This window comes from Lipotes vexillifer, unplaced genomic scaffold, assembly GCF_000442215.2.
Source record: "Lipotes vexillifer unplaced genomic scaffold, Lipotes_vexillifer_v1.1 scaffold1038, whole genome shotgun sequence".
In the NCBI taxonomy this organism is placed as follows: Eukaryota; Metazoa; Chordata; class Mammalia; order Artiodactyla; family Lipotidae; genus Lipotes; species Lipotes vexillifer.
Window position 1 is genome coordinate 114,824 of NW_006780148.1, and position 22,824 is coordinate 137,647.

General features: G+C 35.1%; 1 protein-coding gene across 1 annotated transcript in view; it reads left to right on the forward strand.

Annotated features, from left to right (window-relative positions):
* The window catches only part of TMEM67 (transmembrane protein 67), a 46,799-nt gene extending 26,290 nt beyond the window's left edge, over window positions 1-20,509 (forward strand). Inside the window, exons 17-28 of the mRNA XM_007453236.1 lie at window positions 1,875-1,973; window positions 2,229-2,315; window positions 3,817-3,916; window positions 4,011-4,150; window positions 5,700-5,840; window positions 10,038-10,118; window positions 10,605-10,721; window positions 14,609-14,725; window positions 14,832-14,936; window positions 15,489-15,591; window positions 18,788-18,930; window positions 19,941-20,509. Coding sequence (XP_007453298.1) covers window positions 1,875-1,973; window positions 2,229-2,315; window positions 3,817-3,916; window positions 4,011-4,150; window positions 5,700-5,840; window positions 10,038-10,118; window positions 10,605-10,721; window positions 14,609-14,725; window positions 14,832-14,936; window positions 15,489-15,591; window positions 18,788-18,930; window positions 19,941-20,021 — 1,314 coding nt within the window. The 3' untranslated portion in view covers window positions 20,022-20,509. The remainder of the gene's footprint in view (window positions 1-1,874; window positions 1,974-2,228; window positions 2,316-3,816; window positions 3,917-4,010; window positions 4,151-5,699; window positions 5,841-10,037; window positions 10,119-10,604; window positions 10,722-14,608; window positions 14,726-14,831; window positions 14,937-15,488; window positions 15,592-18,787; window positions 18,931-19,940) is intronic.
* The last annotated feature ends 2,315 nt before the right edge of the window (window positions 20,510-22,824 follow it).

Genomic DNA, 22,824 nt, shown 5'->3' on the forward strand with positions numbered 1-22,824 from the left:
ACATCCGGAGCCTGTGCTCCGCAACAGGAGAGGCCACAACAGTGAGAGGCCTGCGCACCACAAAAAAAAAAAAAAAAAAAAAAAAAAGTTGCCTTGAATTTCTCTGGTGTATATGACTATGAGAGGTGTATGCTTATTTCCCTCCCACGTTGCTGTGGGCCAGTCTGCACACAACAGCAGAGCTGTTCTTGTTTCCTCATATCCTCACCAATACTTGCTGTTTTTCAAGTCTTTCCATTTTTTTGCCAATTTGATGGGGTAAGTAGTATGTTATTCTTGATTTAATTTTCATTTCTCTGATTACTCTTCATATGCTTTATTAATCATTTGCGTTTCCCCTTCTGTGAACTTCCTGTTTATATCCCTTGCCCATTTTTCTAATTAAGTTTTCAGTTTTTCTTGTTTATTTAAACAAGTTTTTATATTTTATTTATTTGGAGTTTTATGTATTTTCTAAATATAAATCCACTTTTGGTTTTTGATGTTGAAATTTATTCTCCAAGAGTGATTCATGTGTTATTTTATCTATGTGTTACTTTGTTTAACGGAAACTCTTGATTTTAATATTGTCACATCTGAGTAGGTTTTCATATTATGGCATGTGCTTTTAGGATCTTGTTTAGGAAAGCCTCCCCTATCTCGAGATCAAAAAGGTATTCGCCCATATTTTTTTCTATTAACTTTATAGTTTCTCTTCTCAATTAATCTTTTTTATGTTTGTTTTTATTTTTATCTATCATTTTTTGAATATTTACTATGTGCCAGGCACTTTTTTTTTTTTCGGTGCGTGGGCCTCTCACTGTTGTGGCCTCTTCCGTTGCGGAGCACAGGCTCCAGACGCACTGGCTTAACGGCCATGGCTCACAGGCCCAGCCGCTCCGTGGCATGTGCGATCTTCCCAGACCAGGGCACGAACCCATGTCCCCTGCATCGGCAGGCGGACTCTCAACCACTGCGCCACCAGGGAAGCCCCTATTCATTTAATTTTTATAGCAACAAAGTAATAGGTGGTATTTCCATTTCGCTGATAAAGAACGTGAGAAAGGCACGTAGTACATTTGTTTGTGCTGGGATGTCTTCCTGACTCCAGAGCCAATGTGCCAAGGAATCAGAGGAGGGGGGCTTGATTTACTGTCTGGGATAGTCAAGAAAGGCTTCCAAGAGAAGTGAACTTTAAGCTGGGTTATCTGTGCATTCCACAAATAGTCACTGACAGCCTACTGCCTGAGTGCCAGGTGCTCTACTAGGCACTGGGGGGGTTGTGATAATGAGCAAAGAGAGACATCCTCTCTGCCCTCAGAGCTCACGAGAGTTTGCCAGAGAGAAAAAGGGAAGAATATTTGTAGAATCAATGCCCATTTCATTCCCCAAAACATTTGAGATGAAAGTGTGGAGTAGTTAATTATTGAGTAAGTGGTTGGAACTGGCAGATGAGGCCAAATATTTAATTTTTGTCTAGGTTGTGGAGGACCTTGTGAGTCAGGAGTTTATATTTTAATAAGGAGTCACTGTACATTTTTAAGAAGGGGAGTAACACAATCCAATTTACATTTTAGAAAGCCAACTCTGATGGTAGTATAGAGGATACATTGGAGAGAAGGATTCCAGACTTGAAGAAAATTAGGAAGCGGTTCTAAATTTCTTAGATGGTGAAAGATGAGAAGGGTTGAATAAGACAGGCTATTGGGAATGGATCAAAAGATTAGGACCCAAAAGGTATCTAGGAAGTGGCTGCAGTTGGTCTTTCTAACTGATCCACGTATACATGACACAAAGCTTCAAGCTTGAGAAACTGGGTAAATAACATGTTATTAAAAGTAGTAGTATAAATAGATTGTGTCTATAATGGCTGTAATTCTCTTTTTAAATTGCAGACAGTTATGAAATTTTTGGTTTACTATGCTGGTGATCTGGCCAATGTTTTCTTTATCATCACTGTGGGAACAGGTCTTTACTGGCTTATTTTCTTCAAAGTAAGTGATTTTCTGAATTTAACCTAAGTGCCAATACCTGAATAACTTGTAAGCTTTCTTTATAAAGGAACTGTCTTTAGTGGAGGATATTTCTGATCAAGAGTATTGGGGCCAGTGCTAAACTCACCATTCCCTGAGTGTGCTGTGTTTATTGAGTGCATCTCCACCTTCCTCTTTTATGCTTTCTTTGGGTTATAACTTGTGTTTAGTAAAAACTTTGTATGGTCATATTTAGCAGCGTAATTTTTATCATAGGCACAGAAGTCTGTCTCTGTTTTGCTACCAATGCCGGCTCAGGAAGAACGTTTTGTTACTTATGTGGGATGTGCCTTTGCTCTGAAGGTAAGTCTCAAAGCACGGGTTACTGAATTTAAAAGACCTGCTAATAAGCATATAAGTCTTTAAAATTAAACTGCTTTCAAAATCTTTGGTGTAAAATTTAGTTTAATTTTGGAAGAAAGCATGAATTAATTCTGTTTTACTAGAAAGTCTACTTTTATTTATAATAGATATCTTATTCTGAATATCTGCCTTAAATATTTTTTTATTTTTTAATTTAACCTGTTAATTGAGAGTAAAAGGTACCATGCTGGATAAAGTGCTGAACTCTTAGCATTTGTTCTCTGCCTCCATATTCCTTTTCTTCTCTTTCCATGGCAACCCCCCTCCCTACTTCATTGTTCTGTTGATGGATGTGAAGCTCTTTACATGCTTCTGTGGTAGATCTCATCCAATTGTGTTGTGATTTTTAAGTGTCTGATGTTCCCACTGATCTGTGAGCTCCACGAAGAGAGGAATCATCCCATACTTAGATTTTTATCCCTTGTTTGATCAATAATGTACCTACTAGGAAGAAGCCTTAGTTTAAACATATTCTGTAAATGAAAATACCAGAAATAGGGGGAAAAAACCAACAGTGAGAGCATGCTAAAACTTTAATTAGGACAAGCAAATTATAGTTGGAAATAACTTTACTTACAAAGAAGTTAGATGATCCAGAAAACAAAGTATGCTTTTGGAAACCTTGGGAAAGAGAGACAATTAATGCAAGATCCCTGTATGAGGAGGAGGTAGTGTGTCTCCTTTCACATCCCTATTTCAAAGAAAGACAGAAAAAGGGAAGTCGAATTAATATGTATATAAAAATTCTGTGAATTTGGCGATTCCGTTATTTCGTGAGCTTCTGTTGATCCCCTAATGGTATTACGACTTTGTAACTTGTGAAAGTTATATATTCTTGTGATTACAGTATGTTTGTTTCTTTTTTTTTTTGAAGTATAGTTGGTTTACAACGTTGTGCCAATCTCTGCTGTGCAGCAAAGTGACTCAGTTATACACATGGAGACACTCTTTTTTAATATTTCCATTATGGTTTATCACAGGATATTGAGTATAGTTCCCTGTGCTATACATTAGGATCTTCTTTATCCACTCCGTATATAATAGTTTGCATCTACTAACCCCAAACTGCCAGTCCATCCCTCTCTGCCCCCCTCCCCTTGGCAACCACAAGTCTGTTCTCTATGTCTGTGAGTCTGTTTCTGTTTTCATAGATAAGTTCATTTGTGTCATATTTTAGATTCCACATGTAAGTGACATTGTATGGTATTTGTCTTTCTCTTTCTGACTTACTTCACTTAGTATGATAATCTCTAGTTGCATCCATGTTGCCACAAATGGCATTATTTCATTCTTTTTTATGGCTGGGTAGTATTCCATTGTATATATGTACCACATCTTCTTTATCCATTCATATGTCGATGGACATTCTTAAAGAATCACTGTTGGTTTCATAAGCAGGCTTAATGCAGAAACTTTAAGGTGCTTTGTTTGTCATTCTCAGGCTCTGCAATTTTTGCATAAGCTCATCTCCCAGATTACCATAGACATATTCTTTATTGATTGGGAGCGACCTAAAGGAAAGGTTCTTAAAGCTGTTGAAGGTAATGAAAGTAACCATTTGTACCAAGATTCTTTTGCCACCATTGTAGAGCAAAGAAGGTGAAACACTTTTACTCATTTTATCTCCCCAACCAGGTGAGGGTGGTGTTCGGAGTGCTACCGTTCCCGTAAGCATATGGAGAACATATTTTGTGGCAAATGAATGGAATGAAATTCAGACTGTGAGAAAAATTAACCCACTCTTTCAAGTACTTACTGTCCTCTTCCTTTTGGAGGTATAAACTGTTTGATGTAATTGTATACAACTTATGGGTACCTCATAAATGTTAATATAATTCCAGCTAAGTTTTCATGTCAGTGGAAGAGTTTTCTAAAGGTTAAAATATTGTAATCAAGCCATTAAAAAATACACATAACATGAAATTTACCATCTTAATCATTTTAAGTATACAGTCCAGTACTGTTAAGTACATTTCCATTGTTGTGCAGTAATCTCTAGAATTCTGTTCATCTTGCAAAACTAAAACTCTGTACCCATTAAACAACAGCTCCGTCTTCTCCCCTCTCCCCAGCACCTGGAAACCACCATTCTACTTTCTGTCTCTTTGAATTTGTCTACTATAGGTAAGGAGTGATTTTTAAACCACTGCTTTGTAGCAGAACCCCATAGGAAGCTTTTGCAGAATACCTATGCCTTACCTCACCCCTCGAGATTATGTTCAATTCCGTAGCTCTGAGGTGAGCTCAGGTATCTGTATTTTAAGAACACCCCCGCCATTATTCATATTCTCACTCCTGTGTTAGAACCACTATTAGAAGGTTGAAATTTTCTAACAAATTATCATTGAACACCTACTATGGACTGTGTTCTGTCTTAAGAGCTGGGGCTGTAGCTTAACAAGACACACTGAATTGGTACATGCTTATGATCCCTTTACAGTTATTTCATGGGTCTGAGTAGAATTATTAAAGAAGTATTCAGTACTGAATATGAGACTGAAATATGGAAACTGTATGAGTAACAGGTTTTCTCTAGAATTAGCTGCTTAAGTAAGGTTACATATGAATTATTAACTTATATGTCTGTCTGCCTTCCTTCCTTTTTCCTTCTTTCCCACTTTTCTCCTTCCTTTCCTTTTTAAACCTAGAGGAATGTGTGTGTCCCTAGGATGTATGAACACTGTCTCAAAAATTCATTTATAGTAGTGTTTTTTAAAGCTTTAAAATGTGTTATGTGAGGAAAAAGTATTATAATGAAGTAAGTTTCGAAAACACTGGATTCAATAAAGTCATGTAGATTCCTTTACCATAAAACTTTCCAGAGCTTTTATTCTATGAGGGTGGAAGGCATGGAGGTGAGTATAATATACCATCTAAACTTATTTGATCATGGTTTCCTTTTATCAAAATGGTATCTTCCTCAAAAGACATTTTGGAAAATACTGTTTTAAAGTATAAAAGGTATTTTACATAGTTCCTGGCATATGTTAAAACTCATGAAATACTGGTTGTTCATCGGTAGTTTACTGAAGAAAGCTTTATTCTCTTGACAGAAATTTTTGAGCTTTGTCTGTGTACATGATAATAAGGTTATATTTGGCCTTTAGTCATATTGAAGAGAATACCAAATGAACTAGCTAACTACTTTTATTAAATACTTTGTAATTAAAATACTGGATAATTATTTTTATCTAGATTTTCTACCATTTATACAAACTTGAATACTTTAGTTTTTCAAGGTAAGGGGTAGAGAGGAGGGTCTCATTTTCAGACTAGAGGAGTTTTCTTTATGTCTGTTTAAATTATTTTTTCTTATTATTTCAGGTTGTGGGATTCAAGAACTTAGCATTAATGGACTCATCTTCTAGTCTTTCCAGAAGCCCACCTAGCTACATAGCTCCTTATAGCCGCATTTTGAGATATGCGGTGTCTGCCGCTCTTTGGCTAGTCATTGGAATTATACAGGTAACAAGAGATTGTTCTTTTAAGCAACATTGCCTCTCTATATTTTTAACTCTGTTTACATGCTAATTCTCAAATATTGACCGCAACATGCTTTCTATAGTATAAAGAAGGTGACAAGAACAACAATAATAATAACTAATAGCTAATTTTTACATAGTATGATAATCTAGGCACTGTTAATTAACTGCATTACACAAAGTAACTTACTTAATCTTTATAGTAGCCCTCAGAGATAGATTCTTTTAGTATCCTCATGTTATAGCTGAGGATGCTGAGGCACAGAAAGGTTAAATATTTACCTAAAGTCATGCAATTAGAAATTGGTAGAACTGGAATTTGAACCCAGGCAATCTGATTTCAGAGTCCATTTCTTCTCAGTAGTGGGGCTCTGAAGGGTCTTTCAGAGTCTGCAGCTTTCTAGTTACAGGATTTAGTTTATATATAATGATAGGAATTGCTGAGGTACCCTTAATCTTTTCTTTTCTTTTGAAATACAACTTATAGTTTACATTTATTTGTATATCATTAAACCTCTCAAAAACCATACCCCTTCTGAAACCTTCTTTGAAATATTTATTGAAATAGCTGAAACTAAAAATAAATCTTCTCAGGTTCCAGGGCTCTAGCAGAGGATCTTTTCTGTGCTTACTTCCCTTATCTTCTTAAAGCTTTAAAAAAAAGAATGAAGGAAGAAAAGAAAGAAGCAGCAGCTACAGCGCTTAACTCTGATCTCTGCATTTCTTTCTCTTGCTTACAGACACTCCCATGAGTGGAAAAAGCCTTTCTGTTTAATATCTCTCTAACTTTTAAGTAAGCAAATGAAGGTGGGACCTCTAGAAAGAATAGGTTGAACTTCCTGTAAACTGGAGAGCAAATATTTGCCTTAAAAGCTTATTTTAAAAGATCTTTGGGATTGAAATTCCAAAATTCCTACAGAATTGGACCCAGGTGTCGTTCAGTAACTTAAGAATAGACTCTTTAAATTTGCATTTATTTTTAGTTGGTGAGACTTGTTCAAACTTGAAGCTATAGGATAGAGCTAGTGAGGGATAGTTTGACAATTGGAAAAGAGAGAGAAACAGAAATTAGGATTTGAAATAAAATTTGATTAAAAGAATATGGGGTTTGATTTTTTTCCCTTTTGGTTTTATTGAGATTTAACTGACATACAACACTATATAAGTTTAAGGTGTACAGCATAATGATTTAACTTACACACATCATGAAATGATCACCACAATAAGTTTAGTGAACATCCATCATCTCATACAGATACAAAATTAAAGAAATAAAAAGAAAAATATTTTTCCCTTGTGATGAGAACTCTTAGGATTTATTCTCTTAACTTTTATGTATAACCTAAAACAGTGTTAATTTATCATGTTGCACATTGCATCCTTAGTACTTATTTATCTTATAACTGGAAGTTTGTGCCTTTTGACTGTCCTTATCCAGTTTCCCCCACTTCCCCCTCCAGCCCCCACCTCTGGTAACAAAAAACCTCATCTCTTCTAAGAATTTGTTCATTTGTCTGTTTGTTTTTGATGTATAATTAACCTACAACACTATGTTAGTTCCTGGAACACAGCATAGTGATTTGATATTTCTATACATTTCAAAATGATCACCATGATAAGTCTAGTTACTGTCTGTCAACCGTATTATGGGGTTTGATGTTTATCATCAGTATAATAGTAAGAAAATATTTATTTTTACATATACCAATATAAATTTTTGTGAATAGATCAGATTTATCTGGGTGTAGAGAATTTAAAGGAATGCCATCTGAAGCTTTTCGTATTGGTTGAGTACAACAATACAGAAACCCCAAATAGCAGTGGCTGAAATAAAAGTGACTTTTCTGTCTCCCGTGAGAAAGAAGAGCAGAGGTCGGCAATGCAGGGCCAGCAGGGTGGCTGCTGTCAGGCCCAGATGCCTGGTGTTCTGCTCTGCCCCTCAGGACTTCACCTCTAAGGTCACCTCGCAGTCCGTAATGGCTGATGGAGTTGCAGGGGTGAGCCAGGGGAGAAGACCTCACCCTTTCCTCTTTATTTGTTCACTATGAGTTTTAACTGAAAACATTAAAACAGCTTAACTACTCATAATGAATTATGAAACTGTAGTAGTTAAATTGTATTATCATTTATGAGGCATTTATTCTTCCTTATTTTGTAGACCTGCAAGAAAGTTTGCATACTTGTGTTGTTTTCTGTTCTGCATTTCAGAGGAAGATTATTAAGAGAAAGTCTAAAAGTTTTATAAATCAAAACCCAACTGAGAAGTAAAATATAAAGAGAACAAAATTTATATATAGCTGAGCATAGGTGGTTTTTAACTCACATTTTACGTATGAAAACAATTTAGCTCATTTCACATGAAACACAAGCAGGTAAAGTAGTAAAGCTGAATCATGAAAACCCCTATCAGTTATTTTTAGCGTGCCTCTTAATTTTTCTTTCCCCTGGTTTCTTGTCTTGTGTGCGGGAGTCTCAAACAGAGCAAGTCTCAAACCACTTGAGGGGTTGTCAGTGATAAATGGGCCATGAAGGAAAATGTCAGCAAACATGAAAAATCAAATCCTGCCATAACTATGTAGTCCACCCAGACTGTTCAGCCACATACTCATCGATAAATCCAAGTATTGCAGAAAAGAATAATTCCCTGAAACCCCTGTTCAGCTAGCTTCTGGCCCTTGTAATCCCTTTGTGTGGGCAGCGAGCTCAGATGCTCCAGCATGACTGGATGAGGAGGTGGGCAGTGGGGCAAAGGCAGCCCCAACTCAAGGACCATAGGGGCCGGGGTCTGGTCCTGTGTGCAGATTGGTGGGCCTGCCGATCAGGGGAGTGCAATGGACGCTCACCCTCTCCTCTTTGAGAGCCCTTTCAGAAGTGTCTTTGACATCTCCTTGGTCAGAACTTGGTCACATGGCCACACTTCACTGCACTGTCAGCTGGGCAGACCCCCTCAAAGAAGGGGTCTGTCACTGAGGGGAAGGGAAAGGACTGTTCGGGCAGCAGCTAGCTGTCTTGGGCACTACTGTCTAACCTCGTTCTTTGTTTCTCACTTTGCTGTCATTTGATAGGAAAGTATTTCTCTCCATGGTCACATTCTCAAACTATCAGTGTTTATTCCTAAAATATCCATAAAAGTTCCTTTAGCCTATTACAGTTCCATAAATTTGTCTATACAAAATCTTCTTGATTCTCATAATATTAGGCTTTATTGTTCACTCCTTATATTTCCCCAAACACAGCTTCTTCAATTTTTAAGTGGCATCTTTTAGTTTTTAAACTTTGAATGTTACTGTTTTTCATGTCATTTAAAGGAATTTTAAAATGTGTACATAGAGTATTTAGGAAAGTCTTTTCAGTGTTCACCTGCTATATTCATTTACATATCTGAGTACATGTTATGTGCAAGGCACTGTGCTGAGCTCAGAGATATGCTGTAACAAGAACAAGTCACAGTTGTGACAAGTGCTGTGAAGGGCATCAACAGGGAGATGAGATAGTGAGTAGAGGGGGAGGTAAGGGGAGTGGAAGTTAGGAATGCGACAGCAGGCAACAGCTTTGAATTGGGTGGTTAGGAAATGTTATCCTTCTCTGAAGTGTATCTAAGAAGGCCTACAATGTAAACTTTTCTCTTGTGATTTATAAAACTTCCCTTTGTAGTATTGTTATTAAATCTATCTAAGGAAACACTTGAAACCATTCCATTTGAATGTTTAACACATTTTCTGTAGTCAAAACAGAATACTTGACATATGCTTTTTATGTGCTACTCTATCAGAGAAGATTAATTTGAAAAACAGCAATTTTTCTAGTGGCTTTTTGAATTTAGGAGATGAGCAGAATTGCAGAACCAGACCTAAATCTGGCCATTAATGCATTGGTTTATCCTAAAGCTTTTAAAGCCCCTTACTTCCTCCCCCTGTGTTTGTCCTATCTTATTTTAATGACACAGAAAAGTTTTTTAAATTCAAAATAAGCTCCCTCAGTGAATCTTAACACAATTGCAAAGCACTCTTCCTTTGACAGAAGAATCAGAAATGATAAGTAGGGTTTTATCCCACAGGAATTGTTATTGGCCACTATGTTCTTGGTTGGAACTTCTTTTTTATTATGACACTATACTGTGGCTATAAAAGAAAATTAAATCCTAAAATCTAATAAACATAAACTTGGCTTAATGTTTCAGATTGTGTTCTTTGCTGTCTTTTATGAGAGATTTGTAGAAGATAAAATTCGACAGTTTGTTGATTTGTGCTGTATGAGCAATGTAAGTACTTTCTGACTTTATCTTGCAACTGTTATTTCTCCCTTTTTAAAGGTCATGAGTACACTAAGAGAGGCTTTAAAAGTGATTTGCTATGATTGTATTTTTAGTCTGATTTCCACTGGTGGTTAATTCCAGAGATGGTTATAACAAGCTACAAGTTAATATTTACTGTCTTAATTTTTCCTTCTTTATTTGCAGTTTCTTAATTATGAATTGCTTATGCCACCAAACAGTTGACTCAGCCTGAAGTCCCTGAAAAGTTTTCATATATCAACCCTGCTTCTTCCTTTCTTGGGAGTGTCTCCAGTCTCCTTTGCATCTACTTTTTAAAATAACCTCATTATCCTTTATTATCTTATTATTCTCTTTATATGTTTTCCAAGAATTCAACCCTCATTATTTTGAGAGAAAGGAAGCAATTTTAAGAACTTAATTTTTATTGTTTTGCAGATGAGTTGCTAACTGCTTCTTCTTCTCTTTTGATAGATATCAGTGTTTCTGTTATCCCACAGATGTTTTGGTTATTACATTCATGGTAGATCAGTACATGGGCATGCTGACACTAATATGGAAGAAATGAATATGAATCTTAAAAGGGAAGCGGTATGAATGTATTTTATATCTTTTTGTTTTTTAAGTTGAGAGATGGTTTCTCTTAATCTGGGATTTGTAGTAATCTTTTTAAAAAATCCTCATTGATTACTTTTGAAAGTTGCTAGGATACCAACTCATTACCCTGAACACTGAAAGGGAATGAATCAAATTCCATCCTACAGTTCTTTTATGAACTGTATTTCAAAGTAACCAAATAATTCATGAGGGAAAGATCTTCCTGTTGGAAGAAAGTAAAAGGAATTCTAAGTTAGAAAATCACCATTTTGTAATGACTAATGGATTAATGCCTATAGGCTACAATCATCAATGGATGCTAAAAATTAAGTGAAGGATGACAGGGAACTTTATAATGAGGAATCAGGTTGATATAATCTGAACACACTGGCTCAACCTTACTACAAGTAAAAATTAGCAAAACTGACATTATGCACTTCCTGTTGTGATGCAGTAGGGAAGTACATAATATCACCCATGAAATATTCTTGCCTAAGAAAATTGAACCTGAATGTAATCAAGCCTCTAGATCTAACCACCAGTTTACAGGAAATAGAGGGGATAGAGACAAAATAATACCACAAGAAGCAATTAGCCAGATGCAAAATGTTAGGATGTCTCACAGGACAAACGACCCAGTGTCTCCAACAAATCAAAGGCATGAAGAGAAAAGGAGAAGTGGTGGTGGTGGTGGTGGAAGAAGACTGTTAGATATAAGAGAAATTTAAGAAAAAAAAAACAATCAAATACAATGTGTAGACTTTGATTGGATCCTGATTCAAACAAACCAACTATAAAAACATCTTTGGGAAAAATCTTGGAGATTTAATAGACTAAATATTAAATTATATTAAGGAAAGATTAATTTTATTAGGTGTGAAAATGGCATTTTTTTTCAACGTCTTATTGGTTAGAGATACATACAGAAGTATTTGCAGATGAATTAACATGGTATCTGGGGTTTGCTTTAAAAGAAAAAAGTTGGGAGGATAGATGAAAATTGGTAAAATGTTGGTAATTGTTGAAGTTGGGTGATGGATGGTTTACTGTTCTCTCTACTATGTATATTAGAAAACTTCCATAAGAAAATTTAAAAAGAAAAATATGTACTTAAGAGGAAAAACCAAGAGGATTTATTGATTAAGGGACTATACCTGTGACTTGCAAGAACTTAATAGATGATAACAACATCTCAGAGAAGAACAATTTGTTTAATACATTGAACTGAATCAGTTGGTTAACTATTAGAAATTATACCTGGACTGAAAGGTTAAATTTAAAAATGAAACTATGAAAACCTAGAAAAGAATATTTCAGATTGGGAGATGACAATCTAAGCATAAAATACAGAAAGCATCAAAAAAGTAACATTTGTTGATTTTACTTTATTAATGTAGAACATTTGTATAGACAGCAATTATATTAATAAAAGACATGGGGTAAAATTCTCATAGTAAATATGACGAACATATTGATAGCTATTGAAAGTCATATAAATCAGTAAGCAAATTAAGTTAAAACCTCAATGGAGGGACTTCCCTGGTGGTCCAGTGGTTAAGACTCCACACTTCCACTGCAGGGGACACAGGTTCAATCCCTGGTTGGGGAACTGAGATTCTGCATGCCGCAGAGCGTGGCCAAAAAACAAAAACAAAACAAAAAACTCCCATGGAAATATGACAAAAAGATTTTTTAAAATATGTAAATAAACAGAAGAGACTAATAAACGTCTAAAAAATATTCAACTCATAAATCATAAAAGAAATGAATGTAAAAATAACATTTTTACTTTCTTCAAATTACCAGACTTTTTTTAAAAAAGCTAATAGTTAGTAGAATTAAGGACAGGGTGAAATGGGCACTGGTCTCAGAATACATTTTTACAAACCTGCTGGAAAGCATTTGGCAAGAGCTTTTTAAGAATTCATTATCTTTGGGACTTCCCTGGTGGTCCAGTGGTACAGAATCCACCTTACAGTGCAGGGGACGTGGGTTCAGTCCCTGGTCGGGGAACTAGGATCCCACATGTCGTGGGACAGCTGGGCCCACACGCCACAACTACTGAGCTCGCGTGCCTCAACTAGAGCCCGCATGCCACAAACTACAGAGCCCATGTGCTCTGGAGCCCACACACCACAGCGAGAGAGAGGAAAAACCTGCATGCCACAACTAGAGAGAAGCCCGCACGCCACAACTGGAGAGAAGCCCATGCACCACAAGGAAGAGCCAGCGTGCCGCAACTAAGACCTGATGCAGCCAAAAATTAAAAAAAAATAAAGAGTTCATTATCTTTGACTTACTGATTCTGTTAATCTAACTCAAGGAAATAATTAGCAATGTGAAAAACTACTTAGGTTCAGGATCTTCATCACAGGGCTTAATTTATAAGGGCAAAAAATATGTAAAAATGGGAGAATATTAAGTAAATTGGTTTACCTATACAGTGAAACCCTAGGTAAACATTAAAAATCATGTTTTATAGAACATTTAATGACATGGGGAGTTGCTGAGGATATAATGTTAAGTGAAAAAGAAATCAGTACGATCCCAGTTTTATGCCATCTATATGTATATGCCTAGACAACAACTGGAAATGAAATACCTTAAAATACCTGTATCTCTTGGTGTTCAGATTATAGGTGATTTTTTTTCTTCTTTTGTATTTCTCCATATTTTATAAATTATCTGTAGCAGCATGTGCTTTTTTAATCAGGAAAAAAATTTTTTTTTTTTAAATAGAGAAATTCACTACACATAGACTGCCTTTAAGTCAGTAGAAAACCAAGTGTTATATTATGTTTCCAGCTTAGGTTTAGATAAAGGAGGAGAATGTTAAGCTCCAGGGTAGGCAAATAAAATCGAGAATGGAGGCAAGAATACTTATGCTGAATCCTAAAGCATCTATGAGAATTGGCTAGGTCGGGGGTAGGGCAAACTGTTACAGGCATATGGTTCTCAGGATTCAAGTCGTGTCAAAGAGACCTGAGTATAACTGATTCACTTCGTTATAAAGCAGAAACTAACACACCACTGTAAAGCACTTATACTCCGATAAAGATGTAAAAATAATAATAATAATAAAATTTAAAAAAAGACGAAATAGATATATGGTCTATAACATTAACCATTGGGTCATGTATCACTACCTTTTTTATCGGAATTAATTAAGGAAGCATATTAAAGTGTTTAGAAATCAAAAAAGACCATTTATAAAAGTAGTTAATTCTAAGACTAGACTTTTTGTCATTTATTAAAGAGCAATAAATTAATTATGAAAAAGCTAAGAATGGGCTTCCCTGGTGGCACAGTGGTTGAGAGTCTGCCTGCTAATGCAGGGGACACGGGTTCGAGCCCTGGTCTGGGAGGATCCCACATGCCGCGGAGCGGCTGGGCCCGTGAGCCACAACTACTGAGCCTGCGCGTCTGGAGCCTGTGCTCTGCAACGAGAGAGGCCGCGATAGTGAGGGGCCCGCGCACCGCGATGAAGAGTGGCCCCCCCTTGCCACAGCTGAAGGAAGCCCTCGCACAGAAATGAGGACCCAACACAGCCATAAATAAATAGCCAAGCATTTGAAGCCATTTAAAAAAAAAAAACTAAAAATATCAATATACAGTGAACTTAGTATGAGGTTTTTTTTAAGTAGGCAGAGTAAAGGAGATGATATAGCACCTGCAAGGAAGTATGATGAAATAGAAATTAGTAAAACCTAGAGGGGAGTGGGAACCTTGAATACTGTTGGACTCTCATTGTCTCAAATGTAATAGTTCAGTACAATTTCAGTTGGCTTCCAAATCTTGTAATGTTAAATATTGTATTTTCTTTTTAAGATAGGCAAAATTTACATAATCTTTATCTGAATTTAAATTTTTTAACTTTTCAGGAAAATTTGTGTAGCCAAAGAGGTTTGATACCCAATACAGATGGTCAAACTTTTCAAATTGCTATTTCTAGCCAGATGAGACAACAGTATGACAGAATTCATGAGACACTAACAAGGGTTTGTATAAAGTACAATTCACATATATTTTGTCAGTATTTCATGTTATTTAGATACCAAGGATGTAAGGCATGTTGCATTTATCCTTGTCTCTTTTTCACGTTAGAAAAATGGCCCTGCTAGACTGTTGAGTTCATCAGGAAGTACTTTTGAGCAGAGTATAAAAGCATATCATACTATGAATAAATTTCTTGGCTCTTTCATCGATCATGTATGTATCATCATTTATTTTTAAGCTAGAATCAAAATGCAATTTTAAAAAAGTTAACGAGGAGTGTCAGTTATTTCTTCAGTCAACCAAGTCAGTGGACTTATGCCTTGTGGGGTTTTTTGTTTGTTTGTTTGTTTTTGCTGTAAAAACTAATACTGTGGCTTAGGGATGGAGTTAAGTTATGTAAAAGGAAAAAATTTTTACCTGCCTATTAGCATGATGATTACCTTAAAATATGACTGTACTGGAATTTTGTTACTTAACAAATATTATCAATTATTTATTGTAGAAATATGCTATGATTGTATTCCTAAAAAGCTTGTTATAAATTGATTTTCAGTATATCTAGTCCTAAGTACTACTAATAGCATTTAAAATTTAAAACATTCCTAAAGAGTATTTTGTTATAAAGTCCAGCGTAGTAAATTGTCTTTGAAGAACAGATTTTCTCTGTCGTATTCATATTTCTTTTTCTCTCCTTCTGATTTTACAAAAATTGGGAAGCATTCATTTCACTGCAATTTTTGAAATGACTCTCGTTTTTTATATTAGGTTCATAAGGAAATGGACTACTTTATAAAAGATAAATTGCTTCTTGAAAGAATTCTTGGAATGGAATTCATGGAACCAATGGAAAAAAGCATCTTTTACAATGGTATCCTTCAAATGCCTTTGCTGAACTTGATTATTATTTTCCAAGTTTGAAAAAACATGCTTGTAGTTCCTGTCTTTTGATTTTATACTTTTATATAGGAAACATAATGAACTTAGTTAACTTCAAGGAATTATAGTAGTTTTCTGTGTCCCATTTTATTATGTCATGTATCAATAGCAAGAAACAAATATATAAAAGATAATTATTCTACAAAAAAGTAAAAAAAAGCTGAATTTCAAAATCAAACAAGACTTTCCTGGTGGTCCAATGGTTAAGGCTCCACACTCCCAATGCACGGGGCATGGGTTCGATCCCTGGTTCAAGGAACTAAGATCCCACATGCTACACAGCACGGCCAAAACAAAACAAAACAAAATCAGTGGTAGACATGGAAGAGATAGTAAAACAAATACATAAAGTTCAGATTTTATTGGACTGTTCATTCAGTGACACACTTATGAAACACTTAAGAATAATGTTCATGATTTATCTTTAACATTTAATTTTTCATTTTATCCAACTTCTTAAAAATTGCACATATCTGTGTGACAGGAATAGTGACTAAACATGTTTTTTTATCATTAAAAAGGAAGTATATATGTCACTGTCAATGTGACTGATAACCTCTTGTGTGGCTTGGGAAGAATGGAAATGGTATAACCAGTGTCCTGGCCTAGATATCACTTACCCTTGTGTTATTGAATGTCACATATTGTGTCAGTCCTGGGATACACAGACTAATGGTCCCTCCCTTGGGCATCTTGTTTAGTAGACTGTGGAAAGTAGGCATGTGATGGGTGAGTGGAGTGATGCTGGGATAGAAGTCTGTGCAGATACAGGTTGCACTGGGTGCAGAAAGGAAAGTAGAAAATCTAACTAGATACAGGGTGAAGCCAGAGAGGCAACATGGTGAAGTTTGAACTAGGTCTTAAAAAATAAGGTGGTGGTGTCAAACAGGAGGGTCCAGGTAAGAGAGGTGAAGACATTTGTACAGAAGGGGGAAAGGGCATTATACACTTAGGAACTTTATGATTAAAGCCTCGAATGAAGTGGGTCAGTGAGAGAGAGTGCATGAACAATAAAGAGGGCAGAGACTGAATCCCAAAGGCCTTGTCTGACACCCTAAGGAGTTTTGCTTTATCCTATAGAGCACTTGTTTCCAAAAACATTTTTTAAAAAAATTTTGTCCTACAAGGTGTGTGCAGGTTGATCCATGGAGGTGTGAGCAGAAAATATTAAAAAGTCTATTTGTATATTTGCAATTCCATCATTCTTAATTTATATTTTGGAAAAATTATATGTGGTAGTAATTAATAAACTGTGCCCATTATGGGATGCATGCTCAGCATTTTATTCTGATAAGGATACATGATCAGAACAATTTGGAAACCACTGCTAATGAACATGGATATCATCAGAAAGCCTTCAGCATATCTGATTTATAAATTGGAAGAATTATTCTGGCAGTAGTGAATAGGTTGAGTTAAACAGATATAAGACTATAACAATATAACTTAGTCATTAAGAACATAGCTTTCATATTAAAGAATATAGCTTAGTCAGTATAACTTAGTCATTAAGAATATAGCTTTCACAATAAAGTTTTCTGGTCTTGGGTTCAAAATCTGACTACTAGTTTTGTGCACTTGAGAAAGTTGTTTACCCTTTCTGAACTTTAATGCCCTCTCTATAAAATTAAGTATAACCTTCTAAAGGTTGTTGCGTTTACACATGTGTAATCATTGTGTAAAGAACCTGGTATGGGTAGGCACTCAGAAAAATGATGTTACCGTTTCTAATAATAATAATAATACAGTCATCACCAACAACTTCTTCATCTCTATTGGGAAATTAGGAGAATATGAGCTAAGGCAGTAGTGACGAGGATAAAGAAGAAGAAAAGATTGCCAGAGATGTTAAGGAAAAGAACGTAGGAGAGAGAGAGTAGTCAAAAATCATCCAGATTTCCTGTGTGACTAGGTGGTTGGTGGTGGTGCCACCCTTCTCTGAGACAGGGAGTAGAGATGGAGGACCAGGTTTTGAAGGAAAGAGGATGAATTTGGTTTTGAATATGTTGTGTCTTGAGGTACCTTTGGGACATCTAGGAAGAGATGTCCATTAAGCCATTAAATGTAAGGAACTGGGGGACTGGATCTTAGGAGAAAGTAAAGGCACACAGTAAGCTGGGAAGTCTCATCAAATGAGATCATTGCTGGAGCAATAGCAGTGAAAGGTCACCCTCGAAGAGTGTATGTTGCTGGCTTGTTTATTTTTTTAAAATATGTATACAACTATAGTACAGAAGTGCATATCTTGTAAGGATATAGCTTAATGGCCAGTGAATTTTCACAAACTGAATATATTCCTATAACTAACTCCCTGATCAAAAAAGAATGTTAACAGCAAGCCAGATGTCCTCTTGTATAAAACAAGAGGTCCTAACTGGGTATCCATGGGCAGCTGAATCACTGAAGTGATTCTCTGTACCTCCCTGAAATTGTGTGCAAGATTCGTATATGTGTACTTCCCCCACTTCCTCTCGTGAAAGGGTCTGTAAGATTCATTAGAATCTTAAAAGGGTGTTCACATCCCAAAAAGGATGAACCCCTACTTGGGGAGTGAGAAGAGAAGAGGTCTCAGAGAAGAACCTTAGGGGACTACTTGAGACATAAATTATAGCACACTATTCTAGTCCTTGCTGGTTTTGTTTTGCTTTTTATTTATTTATTTTAATTGAAGTATAGTTGATATGCAATGCTGTGTTAATTCTCTGCTGTACAGAAAAGTGTGTTTTGCTTTTTAAACTTAATCTATCTCAGAATCTTTCTAAGATTCTTTAGCCTTTAGTTATATAAACAAATAGAGAAGGAATATTCATTACCTGATCATTGAAAGATATTGACTGTATACTTAAACTACTACAACCCTTGGTGCAAATGATAAAACTGCTTTTTATGAGCAAAGTTCTTTGATTAACCTTTTAGATTAGCAAATTTTAATACCCATTATTTTTTGTAAACCATGAAGTATGTTTTTCTTTTTTTAAATTCAGGTATAATTGACATAAAATAGCCATGAAGTATTATAGTAACTAGTTGTTTTTAAATATTCAAGTTTTATCACCAGAAATTTATCACAGGTTTATTCTACTTTTAAATTTCTAATTTATGTCTTATAAATTGCTTTTTTTTGATAGATGAAAGTTATTCTTTCAGCAGTGTTCTGTATTATGGAAATGAAGCCACTCTTCTTATTTATGATCTGATGTTCTTCTGTGTTGTGGATTTGGCTTGCCAAAATTTTATTTTAGCATCCTTCCTTACGTACCTACAGCAAGAGGTAAATTTAAGAATTTTTTCTGGGTTTCATTTAAAAGAAGTATGTTAGAAGTAGATATTTATTTTTATAGCAGAGAGTAACAATGTATACTCTCACTAGGAATTTATAAAGATTTAGAATACGATTCTCCCTGCCAGAAAAAGGAAAAACATTTCAGTGAGGTTCATTCTACACTTACCTTCAGGGTCAGTGAAGTACTGAGGTCTTGGGGAAGGCATAAGTTGCTTGAGCAAATGTGAAAGGAACCTAATAGGAAGACATTTAAATTACCCATCTCTCCTACATGCCAGCAGTGAGCAGTAATTAGAGTCCCATTCACCCTGTGCACCAGATGTTACTGTAACAAAAAGGCAAGCTCTGAGATGTAGCTCAAGCCTCAGCCACTTTAACTTGTAACTCTCACACATCCCCTATCTGCTTGTATTAGAAAACAATTGTGTGGATGGGTGTGGAGCCTGAAATGGAGACTTCAAGAAAAACCAAATTTGTTCTAGAAATGTTAGTATTCATAACACCCAAATATTCCCCACTGTGTCAAAGAAGTATATGAGTTAGTAAGATATAATATATTAGTTAGTAAGATATAATATATGAGTTAGTAAGATATAATATATTAGTTTTTGATAGAGATATAGAATTAGAACAGATTTGATAGAGATATAGAATTAGAACAAACGTCAAGTTCCTTTGACGTTTCCATAGCTTTTAGAGCTAGAGGAGACTTGTCTTGCCAAATATTTAAAAGTATATTCCTGTGAACATAAGGGGATTTGTATTATTAATTTATAAAAATATATTCTGAATAGGGACGCACACTGCTTCAGTATTATGAAAGATGATAATAGTCTTGAAATAATTTTGTGTATTGCCATGGAATTCAAATGTCTGATACATGAAAATAAATAATTGAGAGAATTAGCTAGTTTAATGAGATATTTTAATTGATGTGTACAATTAATTTCCTTTATATATATTTTTTTTCCTTCTGAATTGTTTTACCTTTTTTTCAGATTTTTAGATTTATTCGTAATACAGTAGGACAGAAGAATTTGGCATCCAAAACACTGGTGGATCAAAGATTTCTGATTTAATTTATTGAATAGATAAAGACAATTATAATCATGGCAAAAACAAAGTCATGATTATCAGGTTAGTTTGCCATATTTTTTAAAACTTGTAATACAAATTATTCTATTTTTATTTGTTTTTTAATCTACAGAAAGATTTATTTTTATAACTTGTAGATACATAACTTGCTTTGTGAACATGTAGTGTGATACAGTGGAAAATATTATTTTCCTATTACGCATGGTATTTAATTCACCAGCTCATAGACTAGATAGCTCTGACAATGGGACAAAAAAAAATCTAAATATTGCTTTCAGCATAACATTTTTTTAATGATGTTCAAAACAGTCCCCATCATTTGTCTCTGTAGATTATTTTATGAACTAGATTTGCCTATATTTTCTCACACTGAAAAAGAATTTTGATTCCAAGTTCAAGCCTAGTTTTCAATTCAGTATTTTGTTTTACATATTTTATGGTTAAATAAATGTTGAAAATATTTTCAAGTTTACTTAGAAATTTGAAATTGTATATGGGCTGAATCAATTTGCCTCATTTTAATTGTTCACCCTGTTTGGCAGTGGACTGATTCACTATTGGAATAATAGGCACCTCGTGAAATGGTACATAGTCATTCCTTTGTATACCTGTATTATTAGGTCAATATACTCTTTCCATGAAGTATGTTTATATCTCTAAGATCATTTACATTATTGAGCTGTAATATGTGACATTTTCCTCAGTATAGTTTTTTATACATTTATTCATTACTTAACATTTTAAGAGCACTCCCAAAGCTTTGCTCTTCAATTATGTTTAAAGATTGTAAATAACAAACTGTAAGTTATGTTAACAAGGTGATTTATTGAAAGTAAACTTAGGCTTCATAAGTTAGTAGGCTAGTATTTTTTTTTAATAAGGAAAAAAATATGAGGAGCCAAAATATAATTAATGTAAATCCTGAGCCATGTAGCTAATAGTTTTCCATGATATTATTTTTCTTCAATATGCTCTTTAATTATCCTTTTCATTGTGTACCATGAACTTGAAAGTCACCTTATTTCAGGTATAATGGTCATTAACCCCCAAAGCAACATTTCTACGTTAATGTGTAAATACTTAAATGTAATGCTATGTAAATATTGTTTATATTACTGGATTGAAAATATAGAATAAAACATTTGATGTTTCTCTTTCCTGTTTTATTAATATGTATTTTATGAAATAGCATTTAGGAATACAACAGTATTGGGGCGGGTGTCCCCAGCCATTGCTAAAGCTGAATCCTTTACATTCTCTGAATCTTGAGGATGACTGAGAAGAGGGGAGGCTAATAAGTTGAGGATTTGAAACTCTGGTTTCTTAAGGGTCACAGTACAGAAATGCCTTACTAAAAGCCTCAGAGATAAGTAAATGTACCAGCATGGATTTTTAAAGCCACCTACTCAGAAGCTTATGAAAGAAATATGACTCTCATTCTACATAAAAGAAGTTAATATTCGTCTGAATGTATCTAAGTGGAAATTTCAAAAAATATGATCGGTTTGCTCACCTGCTGATAAATTAAGACAGAGAAAAGACATTTAAAAAATCATTTTAAAGTAGTTTTGTACAATATTATTTTTATTTCGGTTAGATACATAAAAGGGTGTACAGGTTTTCATATTACTATTGACTCTTGTGTTCATATTGCCACGATTTAAACTTTGTGATCATGTGCTTAATTTTCTACTAGACCCATAATCTTTTGTCTATTTCTGTAAAACCAACCCACTGTACTTTGTATATTATATCCTTAATTTTACAGATTACATAGAAACATTTGATAAATCTCTTGGTCATTTCATAATGACCCTAGGTTCACACCTAGAGGTTCTTTACAAGCTGCTGTGTGCTTTCTATCCTCCTTATTTATTTATTTATTTTTTAAAATAAATTTATTTACTTATTTATTTATTTTTGGCTGTGTTGGGTCTTCGTTTCTGTGCGAGGGCTTTCTCTAGTTGCGGCAAGTGGGAGCCACTCTTCATCGCGGTGTGCGGGCCTCTCACTATTGCGGCCTCTCTTGTTGCGGAGCACAGGCTCCAGACGCGCAAGCTCAGTAGTTATGGCTCACGGGCCAAGTTGCTCCGCGGCATGTGGGATCTTCCCAGACCAGGTCTCGAACCCGTGTCCCCTGCATTGGCAGGCAGATTCTCAACCACTGCGCCACCAGGGAAGTCCTATACTCCTTAGAAATGCATAGGCCCTTGAAATAATTCTGCAGATCCGTCTCTCTATTATGAGATGTTTATACTTGCTTACTTCTCTCATACTGCTGCCCTAGCAAACTGCCTTTTGAGAAGGCTCTGCTGTTTACCTAGATTGAGAAGCATTCAGAATGACCTTTAACACAGTGCTTGCAAGCATGAAACATGTACCTTTTTGTTGTCAGTAAACATTGACAATAAAAGCTGAGAGGAAATAAATGTAAGTTGAAGAGCAGTGTGGCTTAATGGAAAAATGCTACAAATTTAGTAACAGAAGCCATGGATTTGAATTAGAATTTTGCCCTTTGTCACTTACTAGCTTTGTGACTTTACACCAAGTTGTTTGGCATCTTTGAGCTTCATTCCACATCTTTATAATGGAAATAATATCCTTTGCTTACCACTTGTTGTAAGGATTAATTCATTAAGATAGGCTTATAATAGTAAACTATGAACACTGGAATTTTAAAATATTTTAGTTTGAAATATGTGCCTTCAAATATATATTCTATCTTGCTAATAAATTAATTCTGTGATATTAAAACTGAGATTACTGATTTCAGTAACTAAGCAATGA